Raw genomic sequence first — 17219 nt, forward strand, 5'->3', positions numbered from 1 at the left:
ACTTAATAGCCAGTGTTAGGTTCCTGCCCTAAGTAAGGAGCTGATAACAAATCTAGATTAGCCTGCTCCATTAGGTAAAGGTGAAGGTAAAGGTAAAGGACCCCTTGATGGTTAAGTCCAGTCAAAGGTGACTATGGGGTGCAGCGCTCATCTCACTTTCAGGCCGAGGGAGCCAGCGTTTCTCCACAGAAAGCTTTCTAGGTCATGTGGCCAGCAGAACTGAACTGTTTCTGGCACAACAGGACAGCGTGATGAAAACCAGAGTGCACGGAAACGCAGTTTACCTTCCCACTATAGCAGTACCTATTTATCTACTTGCACTGGTGTGCTTTCGAACTGCTAGGTTGGCAGGAGCAGGGACAGAGCCATAGGAACTCACTCTGTTGCAGGGATTCAAACTGCCAATCTTCTGATCAGCAAGACCAAGAGGCTCAGTGGTTTAGATCACAGCGCCACTCAGCGGCAGAGCATATGCCCGCACTGCCCAGGGCGGGCTCACTCCCGAGGGGGCGTGGCTCAGAGGTTGCCCTCCCAGGCGCGGGATAGCCGCTTTGGTGCCCAGAGTGGGGCGCGCGCCCTGCAGCCAGGGCCGAAGCGAGACGCCCGTGGCGGACATTCGGCACACCGCCCGCCCGCGACTCCCAAGCCTCACCCAAGCTGTCAAAACAAAGGGGGAAAGGGGGAAGGCCTCTGGCAAAGCGGTGCAGCTCCCCTCCTTACCCCAGCAGCTCGGGGTAGGCTTGGGAGTCGCGGGCGGGCAGTGTGCTGAATTTCACCCCCCTCAGTGAGGGCACCCAGGGCAGACCGCCCCCACTGCCCCCTTCCTACGCCCCTGGCACCACCCACATCCTAACAGTGCATATAAGAGTATATAAGTTTACTCAAGTGCGGTTTGCAAAAGGACCACAGAAAGTGTTCAGGGAACCGGGGGCAAGAAGTAATAACCCAAAAACAGACCACCAAGGACAGAGCATGCACAATAAATGTGGTATGCTGGCTATCACCTGGAAAGAAAAAGAGGAAGGATAGGGGAGATCAAAATGGAGTATCCTGAAGGGGTATGTGGCGGATTGACTCAAACCTAAAAAGAGCATTCCTGTTAAGAGGTGAGGATACACTGCAGTATTTTGTTGCAGGACCCCTTGTAGAGTCTTCCTAACCATTTTTTTAACTCACTAAAGTGTGAATTGGTATTTTGGAGTAAACTGCTGCAGGAAGCGGGTTTCAGCTACAGGAATTTTCTGCAATACATAATCCATATTTGGAAGGGAATGAAACCATGCGTAAGAACTATTTTTTTAAAAAATGCAACCATTTGCCCATAGAAGAAACCCAGAATATACCATTAGTCCCCCCTCTGTGCAAATAGCACTTAGCATTATTGCAAGCGCACACGGGCCACACAATGACAGGGTACAGGGCCTGGTCACTGTGTGGTGACTCATTTTGCCTTGATAACTGGCTAAAAACCAAAGCAGCCCTCATCAGTTTCTCTGTTGAAGTTCTGCTAATGGATTGTTGACCCAGACTAGATCAACCGCTGTCATGAACTGGCTGGACACAGAGGAATGGTGGGAGGAACCAGCTGGGGAACCCCCAAAGGGAAGAAGCATCAGACCCCAGGGATTGGTGGTGGCGTGACAATGAGTGGTCAAAGGGAGAAGACTTGGAAGAGGAGGTGTCAGAAGTTGAAGAGGTAACAGGGCTTAGTGAGCAGGGGGAGTCTGTGGTAGAGAGAAGTCTGGAATCAGAGGCAGAAGATGAAACGGGAAAGTGGGAGGAGGAAAGCCAAGAGGCAGAGATGAGTCTGGCTGGTGAAGTCACAGGTGTCTCCCCCTGTGACAAGCTCCCCTCCACCTCCATCTCCCAGAACCAGAAAAGACATGAAATGGGTGGAGCAACAGCAGGCTGCATGCAGACACAGTCTCCGATTGCTTGGCGAAAGCCCTGGAGAGGAGGAGACCCAGATGGCTATGGGGAGACAGGAATTTTCAGTCTTGGCAACTGAATCATGGGGTAAGGCCTATCAGAGATGAGCTGCTGTGCTCATTTAGGCCTGACACTGTGAAGATTGTGTTTTTTGCTAATGAAGAGTTAACTCCAACTTTGAACACTGTGATTTACTGCCGGCTCGCTCTTTGACGATCACATACGGAAATGTGAATGAACCCTTAAACATACCTTTATTTTACTACCACTCCATTCACTTCAGAAACCCAAGTCAACAACAGAAGGGAAAGCGAGAATCATGTGCTGTAGAATGAGGCTGTAGGATGATTTCTAAGCACTTTGGTGACTCATAAGCAGCTGGCTTGTAAACAACTTGGATCAGCCTTCTCAATGCTGCCTTTAATGAATGCTGACTGTTCTCTTAGTGGTGAGCACAGTCAATCAGGAGTGTCCACAGCTCTCTTACGAACGTGTTCTGTTTATGGCTATATCAACGCCAAAAAAAAACAATCCTGAAATCAGGCAAGCTGAATGATTCGGGCTAACCCTTATTTAAAAAATAAAACACACACATATATTTGATATTACTTAAATTAACCATGTGGTCACTCATCAACTCTAAGCAGAGTCAAGTGGTTTTGAATCAATTATAATTCAACTTTCCAGGCATGAATCCCAGTTTTTAAGACTATGAAATGTGGCCTGCAGCAGATATCAAGCCAAGAGTTTGATGGTGACATTTAACTTTTAGGACTTGGCTACATTAGTCAAAAAACAGTGTTTTAAATGCATTAACATGCAACACCACCTGGAGCTGTAGAGCACAAAACTTTTCTATGCGATTTTACAAAGAGTTTTTTCCCCCCTTTTGTTGTAACGATTTAATTTATGACTTATTTATAGCGTTCTTCTCCTGTGTATAGATCCGCCCTTAGTTCTTGGTGATGCAACATCCAGCACATACTTTGCAACATCCGAAGTGCAGTTTTGAGTGCAGAGCTGTTTTTCTGCATTCAAGCTGAAAACACTTACAATCTCTGGACAGATGGAAGTGAATATTGTCTCCACATATTTTGGGGTGCCTGAGCAATCCCTCTAAATATTTTTGAACTAACACTAGGGCACAAACAACTGAGAAATCACAAGCCTATGTCTAATCAACACTAGATTCAAGCAAAAAAATAAATAAATGCTGAGCTGGTACAAGGGAAATTGGCATGACTTTTCTACCATGCCTTATACTTATTTGACTTTTAAAAGAAAATGCAAGCAACACGCTGCATTTCTAAAGCCCAGCAATGGCCCTGCAATAATAGGCTTCTGTTACACCAAACACGGGTGGCGCTGTGGGTTAAACCACAGAGCCTAGGACTTGCCGATCAGAAGGTCGGCGGTTCGAATCCCCGCAACGGGGTGAGCTCCCGTTTCTCAGTCCCAGCTCCTGCCAACCTAGCAGTTCGAAAGCACATCAAGTGCAAGTAGATAAATAGGTACCGCTCCGGCGGGAAGGTAAACGGCGTTTCCGTGTGCTGCTCTGGTTCCCCAGAAGCGGCTTAGTCATGCTGGCCACATGACCCGGAAGCTGTACGCCGGCTCCCTCGGCCAATAAAGCGAGATGAGCGCCGCAACCCCAGAGTCGGCCACGACTGGACCTAATGGTCAGGGGTCCCTTTACCTTTACCTTACCTCTGTTACACCACAGCCTCTTAGTCAGAACTGACCAGCTGAAAAATCTGCTTGAAAACGAGTGGCACATGACCCTACTGATGCTAGGACAGCTGTTATGCTTGGCTAGCGTTGCTTGTCACGAGCTTGTCTCAGAAACTTTTCTTCCTCTTGATCTTCCAGCAGATATCCCTACTCGTATCATGTCTTGAATCCACGCTGTACACTGGCTAAGTGCCAAGTGAGTGTTAAGTGTGATTCTGTGCATTTCTGGCCCTGCCCACACCAGGGTCTGGGCCCACCCACTTTTGGAATGCGGGCCCTGACAGCTTTCTACTGGGACAATGTGGCCCTTGGCCTAAGAACATTTCCCCATATCTGCTGCACAGTGTGTGCATGCGTGAATGTGGCCACAGCGACTGCAGCAATAGAATAGCTTGCAAAAGCAAGGCTCTCGTGGATTTCCCCCCAGTAAAGGGTTAGATGGCTTCATCTCTCACTATGATTTGCATCGTTCCTCCTGTTACCGAGCATATCTGAAGAATGTCATCAGCAGACAACTTCAGGTTACTTAAGGGTCCTTTCCTACGTGTTTCCCCACTCCCCCAAGAATGCATCCAGACTAAAAGGAGACAGACTAGCTATATGTGTGTCCTTCCATAGGTCACCATGAGATGCCGATATCCACATTCTTTTTTTAAAAAAAATTATTAAACAATTTCAACATAACAAATTCCATTTAAACAATTACAATATTTCCCCCCTTCCCCCCCAATCCCTCCCACCAAAGACTTCCCTTAGCTCCCCTCTCTGATTTCTTTACACATATCGTTCTCTGCATATTATAAAATTGTACATATCTTTATTTTGTCTATCATATGTTCACCTAATAAATTTGTGGATGTTTATTCAAAACCTGCCAAGGAGTCCAGTTCATTTTGTTGTCTTTTTAGATAATTTGTAAAAAGCTCCCATTCTTCCTTAAAGGCACGGTTGTCCTTGTCCCGCAATTTGTATGTCAATTTAGCCAAGATTAATTCAAGAAAGAATGGGGGGGAATTATAATTTATTTAGGAGATCACTGTAAGCACATGAAAACATTAGCAGGGTTTTATTTCACTTGTAATGTAAGAAACAATATGGACAATATGGACAGATACAAAACACAGTGGTACCTCGAGTTACATATGCTTCAGGTTACATACGCTTCAGGTTACAGACTCCGCTAACCCAGAAATATTACCTCAGGTTAAGAACTTTGCTTCAGGATGAGAACAGAAATCGTGCTCCAGCGGTGCGGCGGCAGCGGGAAGCCCCATTAGCTAAAGTGGTGCTTCAGGTTAAGAACAGTTTCAGGTTAAGTATGGACCTCTGGAATGAATTAAGTACTTAACCCGAGGTACCACTGTATAGATTATGAAATAATTTGTGGTTGAAAATGTTGACAATAGGACCCATGGAGAGGATGAGGGGAAGTCTTGAGATTCTGAGAAATCTCTATATATGTATTCAGTATCGTTATAAATTTACATTTGTAAAATCAAATAAAAATGATTTCCCCCAAAAAAGGAAAAAAAAGTGTTTGTCCATTTATTACTCTTCAAGGCGCTTTTTTTTTTTTTTTTTTTTACCATATTGCAATTAACCCCACGGCAATTTAAATAACTGGATCTCTGTGAAAATAGGCTATATGCAATGCCAAACAATTGCAGGGGAAATGAAAGACAGGCTGGTGGAGAGGAGGAGGAGGGAAGATCAAAACTGAACAGGGGTGAAGGGGAAGAAAAGGTTCAGGTGAGGCCAAGGTAGGTAAGGAAAGCCTGTCTTGAACATAGGCTGTTGTGAGGGGGAATCTGACAAACAGATCCATATGATGAACATGGAAAACTCTGCCCCTGCCGTACTTTGGTCCAGTGTAGCAGTGCAGCAGAGCAGCTCAGGCTACAGTCTTATAGCACAAAATATGGGCAGCAGCCCTACAGGAAAGGGCTTTGTGAAACTTGGTTATTCAAGCTTTGTCTCTGACATGAGCTCATAGGTAGCCACTCTGCCTTAAACACAAGTACAGTGGTACCTCAGGTTACATACGCTTCAGGTTGCAGACTCCGCTAACCCAGAAACAGTGCTTCAAGTTAAGAACTTTGCTTCAGGATGAGAACAGAAATCGTGCTCCGGTGGTGCAGCAGCAGCAGGAGGCCCCATTAGCTAAAGTGGTGCTTCAGGTTAATAACAGTTTCAGGTTAAGAACGGACCTCCGAAACGAATTAAGTACTTAACCTGAGGTACCACTGTACCTGTGACGTTAACATATGAGAGTGCTGGAGGTGAAATAGTTAAACAGGTTACCCAATCAGAACCCAGGGGGTGGAGTCAGAGGGACTATAAAAACAGCTCTGGGAGGGACGAAGGGAGGAGTTCGTTGGGTGGTTGGTTGGAGTGGGAGTGGATTGGGATAGAGATAGAGATAGAGTTTGTGGGTAGGTTGAGTTAGTATAACAAAATAAGCTGAGTCAGGAATAGTTAGGGGCTAGGAAGACAAGTAGAGAGGTGGTTTAGTGAGTGAGAGCAGGTAGCGGAAGTTATAGGTCTGGATAGGCACCCCATGATTGTAATTGACCGATACTGTTTATGAAACCACACGCTTGTTAAACTGCAATAAATAAACAGAAGTTTATATTCCAATTTAACCCTGACTGGACTCAGTATTGTACCAGGAAGGGCCTGGGTGGTGGCAGCGAGAAATAAAGTGGTGGCACAGGGATCAATAGACGGTGAAACGTCTGGGGACCCTGTGTGATCGCCACAGTACCCATTTGCATTATCCTAATAACTGGCCTACATTACAGGGTTGTTGTAAGGAAAGTTGAGCCTTATGAAGTACTTTAGACTCTTAAGGAGTGCCGTAAAAATGCTGAGAGTTATTACTGAGACACTCCTGGCTCTAAAACCACAAAGGTGTTGCAATTGGTCAAGAAGCTTAAGCTGAATCTCTTCTCCCCTTTCTCACCCACCCCCAAAAAACCAAGAAGAATTCTTTCCATGTGAATAATAATCTGACACACACGCTGTGTTCTTCTGAGGAACTGGATAAGGCACCATGCAACAATAGACATCATTTTGGCCCTCTCGTCTAAGTGTATATACTGTGGCTAGAGTTGTCAAATCATCTTGGCTAACTCATTTATGGTCTCCTGCTTCTCAGGGTGTTCAGAAATAAGTTAGCCCTTGTGGGTTCACTGTAAAAACGCAGGAGACATTTGATAACATGTTTTGGAGCCATCTACTCCAGAATCTCTAAAAGCTGGATTTGTGCCAGAGGGAGGAGAAAGTCAGGGATAATTCTACACCTTGCTAAAAGAAAACGAAAGCTCATTTTACTGAAACTTCCTCATTTGACCCAATGTCCACTCCGGGGACAGGGACAGGGGTGGCACTGTGAGTTAAACCACAGAGCCTAGGACTTGCTGATCAGAAGGTCGGCGGTTCGAATCCCCACGACGGGGTGATCTCCCGTTGCACAGTCCCTGCTCCTGCCAACCTAGCAGTTCGAAAGCATGTCAAAGTGCAAGTAGATAAATAGGTACCACTCCGGCGGGAAGGTAAACGGCGTTTCCGTGCGCTGCTCTGGTTCGCCAGAAGTGGCTTAGTCATGCTGGCCACATGACCCGGAAGCTGTACGCCGGCTCCCTTGGCCAATAAAGCGAGATGAGCACCGCAACCTCAGAGTCGGTCACGACTGGACCTAATGGTCAGGGGTCCCTTTACTACCTTTACCACTCTGAACAGTGTAGAACTGTAACTGATTTTATCCTCTGGCATCAATTTGATTACAAGCATTTCAATATAGCCAGAGGAAATGAGGAACACACTATGAGGAAAAGCAACACTTGTCAAGAAGCTGTTTTTCAGGTTCAGTTGAATATTTTTAAAAAATGAAAAATAGAGAGATATGGTTTCTGAGAGGCCTCCCTCAAGTTGCACACACCAGCACGTCAAACCTTTCAGAGACATGTTTATTATAAAGAGTGGCTTCACACACGCACAGATCAGAGTGTTGACATGAAATCATGGATTAGACCTGTCCATACAGTGAGTTTCCTATCTTGTTTCACCCCTTTCAGCCTCCTCAGTGGGATACCCTTTTCTTTCCAGCATGTGTTGTTGTTGTTTAGTCGTTTAGTCGTGTCCGGCTCTTCGTGACCCCATGGACCAGAGCACCCCAGGCACTTCTGTCTTCCACTGCCTCCCGCAGTTTGGTCAAACTCATGTTGGTAGCTTCGAGAACACTGTCCAACCATCTCTGTCGTCCCCTTCTCCTTGTGCCCTCCATCTTTCCCAACATCAGGGTCTTTTCCAGGGAGTCTTCTCTTCTCATGAGGTGGCCAAAGTATTGGAGCCTTAGCTTCACGATCTGTCCTTCCAGTGAGCACTCAGGGCTGATTTCCTTCAGAATGGCTAGATTTGATCTTCTTGCAGTCCATGGGACTCTCAAGAGTCTCCTCCAGCACCATAATTCAAAAGCATCAATTCTTTGGTGATTAGCCTTCTTTATGGTCCAGCTCTCACTTCTATACATCACTACTGGGAAAACCATAGCTTTAACTATAGGGACCTTTGTCAGCAAGGTGATGTCTCTGCTTTTTAAGATGCTGTCTAGGTTTGTCATTGCTTTTCTCCCAAGAAGCAGGCGTCTTTTAATTTCGTGACTGCTGTCACCATCTGCAGTGATCATGGAGCCCAAGAAAGTACATTATTCTAAAAAATGCACATCCTTTGAGCGATCCGAAGGTCCCAATGTGTTTGTTTTATCTACAGTAACAGGATTTTTAAAAACGAAAAGTTGCCTGTCCTGTGCCAAAATGACCCCTTACCTCTTCTGACACACAAATGAAGTATTGTATAAACGGACAGTGTGGGGTGGGGAGCTGTAGGTTGATTGAAAAAGCTACATTGAGTGAAGCTGAAGTATAAATCTAATCGATGATGATGATGATGAGCAGCCAGTGATTTTGGTGCCAATTGAGGCTAAGGACAAACTGGTCCCTGGAGGGCTTAACTCTTGTCTCCCAGCCTTTCCTCACTTTAATTGCCCGTGGGATGGGGAGAAGAGGGAAAAAACAGAGAGAGACGGGTTTTTCGTTTTTATTTTCATCATGATTCTCAGAATATGAGCTGCCTTTCCGCTCAGCTGCTGTTGCAACAAGTCGTTTCAAACCGCACAGGTCTGTTTCTTTCTTCTGAGGATTTCAGACGATGCACGCCAGCACAGGGTTGCGGCTTTTAATTACTATTTTGCTCGGCGGGCTGACTGAAGAGACTGGCGCCCAGGTGCGATTACGCCGTCTCCTACCTGGCCTCGCGGGCGCGCGGTTTCCACGCTAGGTGGCGCTAAAAGGCAGGGTCATAAACACCTTCTGTCGCCTCTCCAGTACAACATCCTTCTTCCTATGGGGTGGCAGGAATCTTATCAGACGCCGCGGGCTTTTTGTTGTTGTTTTTTAATAATGGAGGCTGCCCTTGAATTAAATCTCTCAAAATATGGGATAGCCAGGAATGTTTTAATTTTTTTAAAAAATGCTGTCTATAACTATATATCATGATTATGTGTTATGTCTTTATAAATCTTGTGTTAGACGATCAGGACGTGAACTTAGTGGCTGTTGTTATTTCAAACGTTATTTCCCTGCCTAAGAACGGCTCTGCAAAGCTTAGAAGGTCCAGAATTGCTCGAGGATATGGAGCCATGAGTTTTCGCTCCACTCCGTGTGTACGGATTTGTTTTGTTTTTCACTTTGAAAAACATTCTCATTTTGTTTTCCATTGAACGTCTGAAAGGATGGATCCCCCAGTTTAAATCACACCAGTTACCTGTAACATCGGGCCTTTCGTTTAACCCCCCCCCCCCCACCTTATTCAAGCGCAAACAGCCAGTCTTTATAGATTTTATTTCCTCGCGCAACAAAACACACACACACACACACAAACTCCTGCAATGGTACTTTGTGCATTATTGAGTGACGAAGGCAGATAGCGAAAGTAAATGGGAAGTGGGGCGTATTTGCCACGGGTTTTAGAAACTGCTCATTTCATAGATGCAAAAGCTGTAAGCATAAAAGACCAATCCTTTCCTAAGAGTTGTGAAGTTGTCCTCCACCTTCGTCTTTCCCCCCTGATAACGTCAACCCTCTTTTCGCAGCTAAAATTTAAAAGCCTATAAGCGGTGCTTTCTTCTTGGCCTTTGAAGTCATCCTACTTATTGGAAGAAAGCGCGCAGAAGGACGAATAGGCCGGTATATTTCGTTTTATGATACGACGGTTACACTCGTCGGACAACGTGGCTTAAGTATGGTTTTAGCAAACATTTATGCAGCCTAGTAAGCACACTTACAAGGGAGAAAAGCCCCCCTGAACACAGCGAGGCCTTCCTACAGATTCCAAGTAAACCCTTGCGTTGCATCCCGCTGTATGACCTGAATCCAACTAGATCAGACTGGTCATTTTTACCTAGCAAAGGGAGACACCTTGATCATTTGACATGTTTCTGTTGTGAGCCGCCCTGGAATCTTCGGGCTAAAGGCGGTACACAACTTTAACAACGAAGAAGAAGAGGAGGAGGAGGAGGAAGAAGAATTCTGATTTTCTTGGTTTCTGTTTGTGTTCTTGTTTTCTTGTGTATTTTTGTGTCCTCCTTTTGTGTTGTGAATCGCCCTGGGATCTTCCCGCGAAGGGCGGTATACAAATAATAATAATTCTGATCTTTGTTTCCATTCCTGTTTTTGTTTTGTTGTGTATTCTTTTGTCCTCTTTTTTATTTTTGTGTTGTGAACAGCCCTGGGGTTTCCGGGTGAAGGACGGTATACAAACTTAATAAATAACAATAATAATCTTGAGGTAGAACAAGAACCACCAAGCAAGAACCTAGCCTGACCATTCCGCGTCTTCATCACAACACACGTTTCGAAGATTCCCATTTACAGCACAGCTGTCAACGTTTCCCTTTTTTAAGGGAAATTCCCTTATTCCGAATAGGATTCCTCGCAAGAAAAGGGAAAAGTTGACAGCTATGATTTACAGTGAGAAGACTCAACCACTGCAAAAACTATTTTCCTTCCAACTCTAACTCCACCAGACCAGCACCCCAAATCTGAGACACTATTTTTTTTTTTTTGGAGGGGGATGTATTTTCCTCCTCCTCCCACCCTCTCTTCTCTGTGTGTGTCACCTGCAAGGCGCCTCCACCGCCCCGGGAAGCCAAGAGGAGAAGCAGGGCGTGGGGAGAGAGAGAGAGAGAGAGAGAGAGAGAGAGAGCGCACTACAACGCGACCGGAACCTCTGGTTGGCTGTTGCTAGGTGACGTCGCCCGCCCTCACGTGACCGGTGTTAAATGCCCGCCTGACGGCGCCCAGCAGACGCAGACAATCCTAAAGCAGCTGCAGAAGCGGAGGCGTTGCTGCTGCTGCTGCTGCTGCTGTTGCTGCTTGCAGCGCGCACGGGGGGGGGAAAGTCTTGTGCGCGCAAACGCGCCCTGGCGCTTTGGAGAGGCGATGGCAGCGGCGGCCTCCTGCCCGCTTCCTCGGGTGCAAAGGGATCCCCAGCAGTGATCTCTTTTCTTGGGCTTGGGGTTTCCAGTCTGCTTCAAGAAGTCGAACCCCCGAGTGTGTGAGGAAAGAGAGAGAGAGAGAGAGAGAGAGAGAGAGAGAGAAAAGAAAGAAAGAGAGGCGCGTTGTAACTTTTCCACGCGCGCCCTGTTGCCAAAGAGGAGACCTGCTTTTTCCTTCTCTCTCTCTCTTTCTCTCTCTCTCTCTCTCTCGTGGTCCCCCTCCCCGCTGTTGGTTTGCCCTCCTGCATCCTCGGAACGAGGGAGGGAGGGAGCAAGGGGCGGGGAGAGAGGATCAGGATGACGGGGGTCTTTGACAGCCTCGCCTCAGATATGCATTCCAACCAGATTACCTCCAGCAGTTACCATCACCAGCAGCAGCAGCAACAACACCACCACAGCTTACACAAACCCCAGGAGTCTCCCACGTTGCCTGTGTCCACCGCCACGGACAGCAGCTACTACACCAACCAGCAACAGCACCACGGAGGAGGAGGAGGAGGAGGAGGAGGAAGCGCCGGGAGCAACGCGGGCAGCGGGTCCCCGTACGCGCAGATGGGCTCCTACCAGTACCACCCGAGCGGGATCAGCGCGGTGCCTTACTCCACCAAAGCCGGCAGCTACGACCTGGGGTACTCGGCCTCTTACAGCTCCTATGCAGCCTACGGGGCAAGGACGTCCCCGGTCAGCAACGATCCTGGTAAGAACCAACTCCTTCCAGGAGGGTTGAGGGGGCGGTGGAAAATTTGCTTGGGAAAGTGTGGCGCCCTGCGCTGACTTTTCCGCCGGGCACACGCAGAAGAAGAGCAGCACGTGGTTGGTTAATAATAATAATAATAATAATAATAAACAACTGGTTGGGTTGGAAGGTATCCTGGCAGTAGGAGCGCTCTTTCTCTCTCTCCGTTGCGCGCCTGCTCTCTCCAAGGTTAGACGAGTGCGGGGAGCCATGCTGAACATAGCTGCTTGTGGGAGGCGAAGCTATAATGACCCGCCACCCAGGAGAGGTTGGCATGTGGCGCTGGTGGGTGATGCCGCTGGGGGTGCCTCGTTATTCACGGTGCTTTCCCTTCCCTTGCAGCCGAGAAAGAAGAAGGCGAGCCCGAGATACGGATAGTCAACGGCAAACCCAAGAAAGTGCGCAAGCCCAGGACGATCTACTCCAGCTTCCAGCTGGCGGCTCTGCAGCGGCGCTTCCAGAAGACCCAGTATCTGGCCCTGCCCGAGAGAGCCGAGCTGGCGGCATCCCTAGGCCTCACGCAAACTCAGGTAAGGAAAGAAGGCTCAGAAGCGGCTTGCACTCCGACTCCACGTTGGCTAGTTTATTGCATAGCGACTATTCCAGCCTTTTTTGCTAGCGGCAGTCCGGAAGGTGTTTTTTTTCAGAGGAGGTTCATCCATGCAGAAGTGCCCACCCTCTTATTGTTGTTGGTAGTGTTGCCCTTCGTGAACGCAGAAAAGCGAGTTGCCTGTACAATATAGACCACCTGTAGCCGGGCAGCCTTGCTCAGACAGACCACGCTTGGGCGGTGCGGCAGAAGCTTCAACATGCGAAATAATTCTGTTTCAAACGTATGTGTGGGATCTTGACACAGTTAAACATTTTTAAGCCCCGTCGATCGCAGTGGGGGAAGATTTAAGCATGTATTTGTTTCCAGTGGAAGAATTAATGTGACTTGAAGGGGATCATAGGGCAGATCCTCCTTTCTGCAGCACAGAGTTTAGGTGCGCATTGATTAAGTGCGCCTCTTTGCTTCTGGGTTTAGCTGTTAGCCTCTCTGTCTCCAACACACTCATTTCACGAAGTATCCTGTTTCATTGTACACGCGGAAGAAAAGTCACCCTTCCCCCCCTCTCTTTAGCTGGCATCTTTCAGTAAGCAAAGTTATTCAGCGTTATTTAAACCTCCTTTCGATCTGGATAAAGCAACGCAGTGCTAAGAGCACACCGAGCCTCACTTTCTCAAAGGCTGTTAGTGCACATTTAAGAAAGGAAGACACAATATCTGGAGACCAGGCGGGAATGAAACTAGGGGAAACAAAATAATGCCATTTTAAAAGGCATCTAACATACTTGCGGGGGGGGGGGGGGACTTCTGAGAATGGCTCAAATCAGAAATCCCTACCTGTAAACGCACACATCAGGAGGGACACACACACACACACGAGACAACATCTGTGGTTACAAAGACCAACACAACACAAGTGTCCCTCTTCTCACACGCGCAGCCTGAAAACTCAGCAAAACCCAGTAAAACTGTTTACCCTGTTATTTAAAAACCGCTCTCTCCCTCCCACGTTGCCAAACCAAACCTCACACCGAAACAGTCGGTTGATTTGCTCGTTTTCCTAGCAGTCTGCGATAGGGGGAATCCACCAGCCGGCTTTTGGAGACAGCGGTCTCCTTTTCTTCTCACTGTGAGGGGTCTGCTTTGGGAGAAGGGCTCCTCCAGTTAAATTAAAAAAGGGGTGGGTGGGTGTGTGGGTGTTTTGGGGAAACTTGAAGGGAATTGTTGAAGGGGAGATTGAAATATTGCTCTCTGGTGACCGCAAAAATTTGGTGAGAGGGGCCTCTCTCACACTCTCGTCTCTCTTCCTGCTCCTCCTCCCTTTGTCCAGGTGAAGATCTGGTTCCAGAACCGCCGTTCCAAGTTCAAGAAGATGTGGAAAAGCGGCGAGATCCCCGCCGACCAGCACCCGGGCGGCAGCAGCTCCCCGCCTTGCTCGGCGGCGTCTCCGGCGTCCACCACGCTAGCCTGGGACTTCGCGCCGCACCCGCAGCGGATGAGCAGCGGGGGCGGAGGCGGCGGGAGTAGCGCTGGATCCAGCCCCGGCGCCCCGGGCGCGACGGCTGCTTTCCTGGGCAACTACTCGTGGTACCACCAGGCGTCGAGCGCCGCTGCTTCCCACTTGCAAGCCGCCTCCCCGATCCTGCAGCAAGCGCAGCCTCACCAACACCACCCGCACCTCCACCACCACCACCACCACGGCGCTGCCGTCAGCGCAGGGACGATTTTCTAACCCGCCCGCGCGTTTGCCGCGCGCAACCCAGCTCCCCCAAGTGGAGTTGGAGGAGGAGGGGGAGCCCTGTTCACTCCGCGCTCCTGTCCCCAAAGGATAGAGAGGTACATACCCGGGTGCTTCGTTGGAGAACCGAGCTGCTCCCAACCCGCCCGCCCCGCTGCTACCCACTCCGGAGTTACTCCGACACTGGTCCTTCCCAGGTGGTACTACTTACATACCCAGCTGGGAGATGAGAGCCTTCCCTGAAGTTTGGACCGAATCAGGGCCTGTGGTTATCCTCCCGCACACACTTCAGATCAGAACACCCCTAATCCAGTAGGTGTCTTTGAAGTCGCTGGCAACATTCCCATTGACCACCATGGAATCCGGGTAAAGCTGTGCTCACAAACTCGCTCAAAAAGTCTCTACAGATTTTAAGGTTATTTCCCTCCCATCCGCTCCATCTATTCTTTGATATATCCCCTTCTCTTTTTTTTACCTACCTTCTATTCTTCAAATGCGGGAGGGGGAAATTCACCCTTCTCCCATTTCGCATCCAATCGCCAGTGCAGAATTTCTTATTTAATTTTTATTATTATTTTTGTAAACTTTTTATAGGTGCCTTTGCAGATGACCTCATTTTGATGTTGGGGGAAAAAAGATTAAATAATTTTTATATGTAGATATTTAAAATTAAAAAGAACCCAGCTGTGTTTAAATTATCTTTTTTTAATGTTTGCAGGACTTTTTTTTCACGAGGAAAAAATATGTTTGTAATAACGCTGTTTTGTGCTGATTTCTCCCCTCCTTGGCTTCTTGGTGTAAAAAAATAAATAGAGAGGGGTGAAGAGTTGCATTGGACAGCCTGTATTTGTTTATGTTTGTAAACCAAGATCTGTTAATGCCATAACGTCATCCTGTTTCTCTCTGAGCAGTTTCCATATCCTTTAATTATTCTGTTTGATACTTTTTCTCTTCGCTGTCAAAAAGAATAAGCTACTGAATTTTTCCCAGTTCGTCGTTAAAACCTTTAAAACATAAAAAGGTATTTTCTTGGTTATTTATTACAAAAACAAAACAAAATCTCTCGATGTTACTTTTACACTATGAAGAGATTATTTAAATAAATTATTGTTTGCACCGGAGTTTGTTCGGCCTTCGATATTATTCCCCCCTCCACTTCTGACACCTACATATTCACTAGTAGCGCAAGCCTACACGTGTCTGCTCAGAAGTCCCGTTTACATCAGTGGGCTTTCCCCCCAGGTAAGTGGGTACGGGATACCAGCCTACAGGAGACTCTGGAGTGACGCCCCACTATCCCTAACATCCACGCTGAGGGTGGTCCATTTTATTTCTTCCTACCCTTACCCAAGACTGTATGCTAGACCCGATGCAGGTTTATTCCGTTAAGAAAACGGCCTTCTTCCCCGCCAGGACCCCGTTTCCCACTTTGCTCGGGTCTAAAACACATCAAAGGGCCTTATTTTGGGGAGACTTACTCAGTTTTCCGTCGCTGCCGCCATGGTACTTGTTGCGCACCAACTGACCTGGAGCGTCCTTGAATTGTTGTGTGGGTGGAGAGGCAAGCCCATTCTGTGGGGCTTGGCGGTGCCCCTGCTGCTAGCCCCTCAGCCAGAAGAAGACAGGAGCCGGGGGGCAGCCTGGCCTCCGCCGCAGCCATGAATCACTCAGCACGCTCCTCCAGGCTCGCCTAGACTCGGCCCCTCCCCGCCGCTCTCTGGCGCCACAGACATTTAGGGAGTCCGGGACAGGCTCCTGGCGGCTTCCCGTGTTAGGATCCAGGCAGTGCGGCGGCAAGGCGGAGCGGCTGATCCTCTTCTGGGCAGTGTTGGTAACGGATAAAAGGCAGGCACGAAGTTCCACGGCGCGCTACACTCACTATGCGCGCAGAGGGAAGAAAGGTTCCAAATGCGCTCTTCCCGTGTGCGTAAAAGCGCACCAGTGTGTGCGCTTCTGAAGGTGAAGTGTTCGTGATCTGGGATTAGCCAGCCGCCCAGAGAACAACGTCTTGGGTAGCCTGTGTAAATGGCCAAGAATGTCTCTACTTCACGAAAAATCGCGCTAACGTTTATAAATTTATTTGGCACCTTTTTTTGGCACACCGCCTGCGTACATATGCACTCAGGGTGCTGACATTTTTGTCGACACGTTATTTTATGCATTTAGGTGCTTTTGTTCGTCTGTTGTTCTTACAGCCCACCTTAAAGGTTCTTCCTGGGTGTGAGAACCAAATGTCACTTTTTTTCTACTGCAGAAAGTCCAGCCTTTTGGTTTAGTAAAATTCAGCATACATACATAAAGAGGGACGGAGGCCACCACCCTCCTAATCATGATTACCTGGGAGAAAAAGTATTTGAATTCGATGGGAACTGCTTCTGAGTAGACATGGCTAGGGTTGCGCTTTAAGTCCTTTGCAAGGAGAAAACAACAAAAGAGCATTGAGGCACCTGAAAGGCCAGCAGATTTATTATGGCTTATGCCCCAATGAATCTGTCAGTCTTTAAGAGTCCACAATATTCTGTTGATTGTGATTTAAAAATAAAGTAAAATAGCACAAAGACCGACTAAGAAATAGAAAAACGCAGTGGCACAAAACTAGCTTGTTTGTTACACAGCAGGGGCAACCCCCACTTCAAGATTTTGATGAAGCTAAATCAGCTAACCACCGAAGGGGCTTCAAACTTTCTTCTTGTTGCTTTCAGTTGCTGACTAACATAAGACATCTTCGTCACAGGCCAGTTGTTTGTTTTTGACGTTACCACCTTGCAAATCCCGAATACATTGACTTGTCCTCCTGGACCCCACCCACAGGCCCAACTTTACACTATATTATTTATTCGTTTTAGTATTTAAGAATGGTATATAAAATGCAAAAGATGATAGATAGATAGATAGATAGATAGATAGATAGATAGATAGATGATAGATATAACACTGATTTCATTTACAGATGGGTAGCCGTGTTGGTCTGCCATAGTCGA

At 47.6% G+C, this 17219-nt stretch overlaps 1 protein-coding gene and 1 long non-coding RNA gene across 2 annotated transcripts; one reads left to right on the forward strand and one right to left on the reverse strand.

The window, feature by feature from the left end:
* Positions 1 to 11041: 11041 nt before the first annotated feature.
* DLX2 (distal-less homeobox 2) lies at positions 11042 to 15359 on the forward strand. Its single transcript, XM_080981207.1, has 3 exons — positions 11042 to 11912; positions 12294 to 12481; positions 13831 to 15359. Exons 1-3 carry the CDS (start codon positions 11513 to 11515, stop codon positions 14230 to 14232), a joined length of 990 nt encoding a protein of 329 aa, XP_080837333.1. The 5' UTR covers positions 11042 to 11512; the 3' UTR covers positions 14233 to 15359.
* On the reverse strand, positions 14928 to 16961 carry LOC308463044. The gene is made up of 2 exons (XR_013979438.1): positions 15717 to 16961; positions 14928 to 15242 (listed from the first exon to the last, which is right to left on the reverse strand). It is a non-coding gene; the product is annotated as an uncharacterized lncRNA (long non-coding RNA).
* Between the last annotated feature and the right edge of the window lie 258 nt (positions 16962 to 17219).

The sequence above is a fragment of the Podarcis pityusensis genome (assembly GCF_964106645.2).
Source record: "Podarcis pityusensis genome assembly, chromosome: 1".
Lineage (NCBI taxonomy): Eukaryota > Metazoa > Chordata > Lepidosauria > Squamata > Lacertidae > Podarcis > Podarcis pityusensis.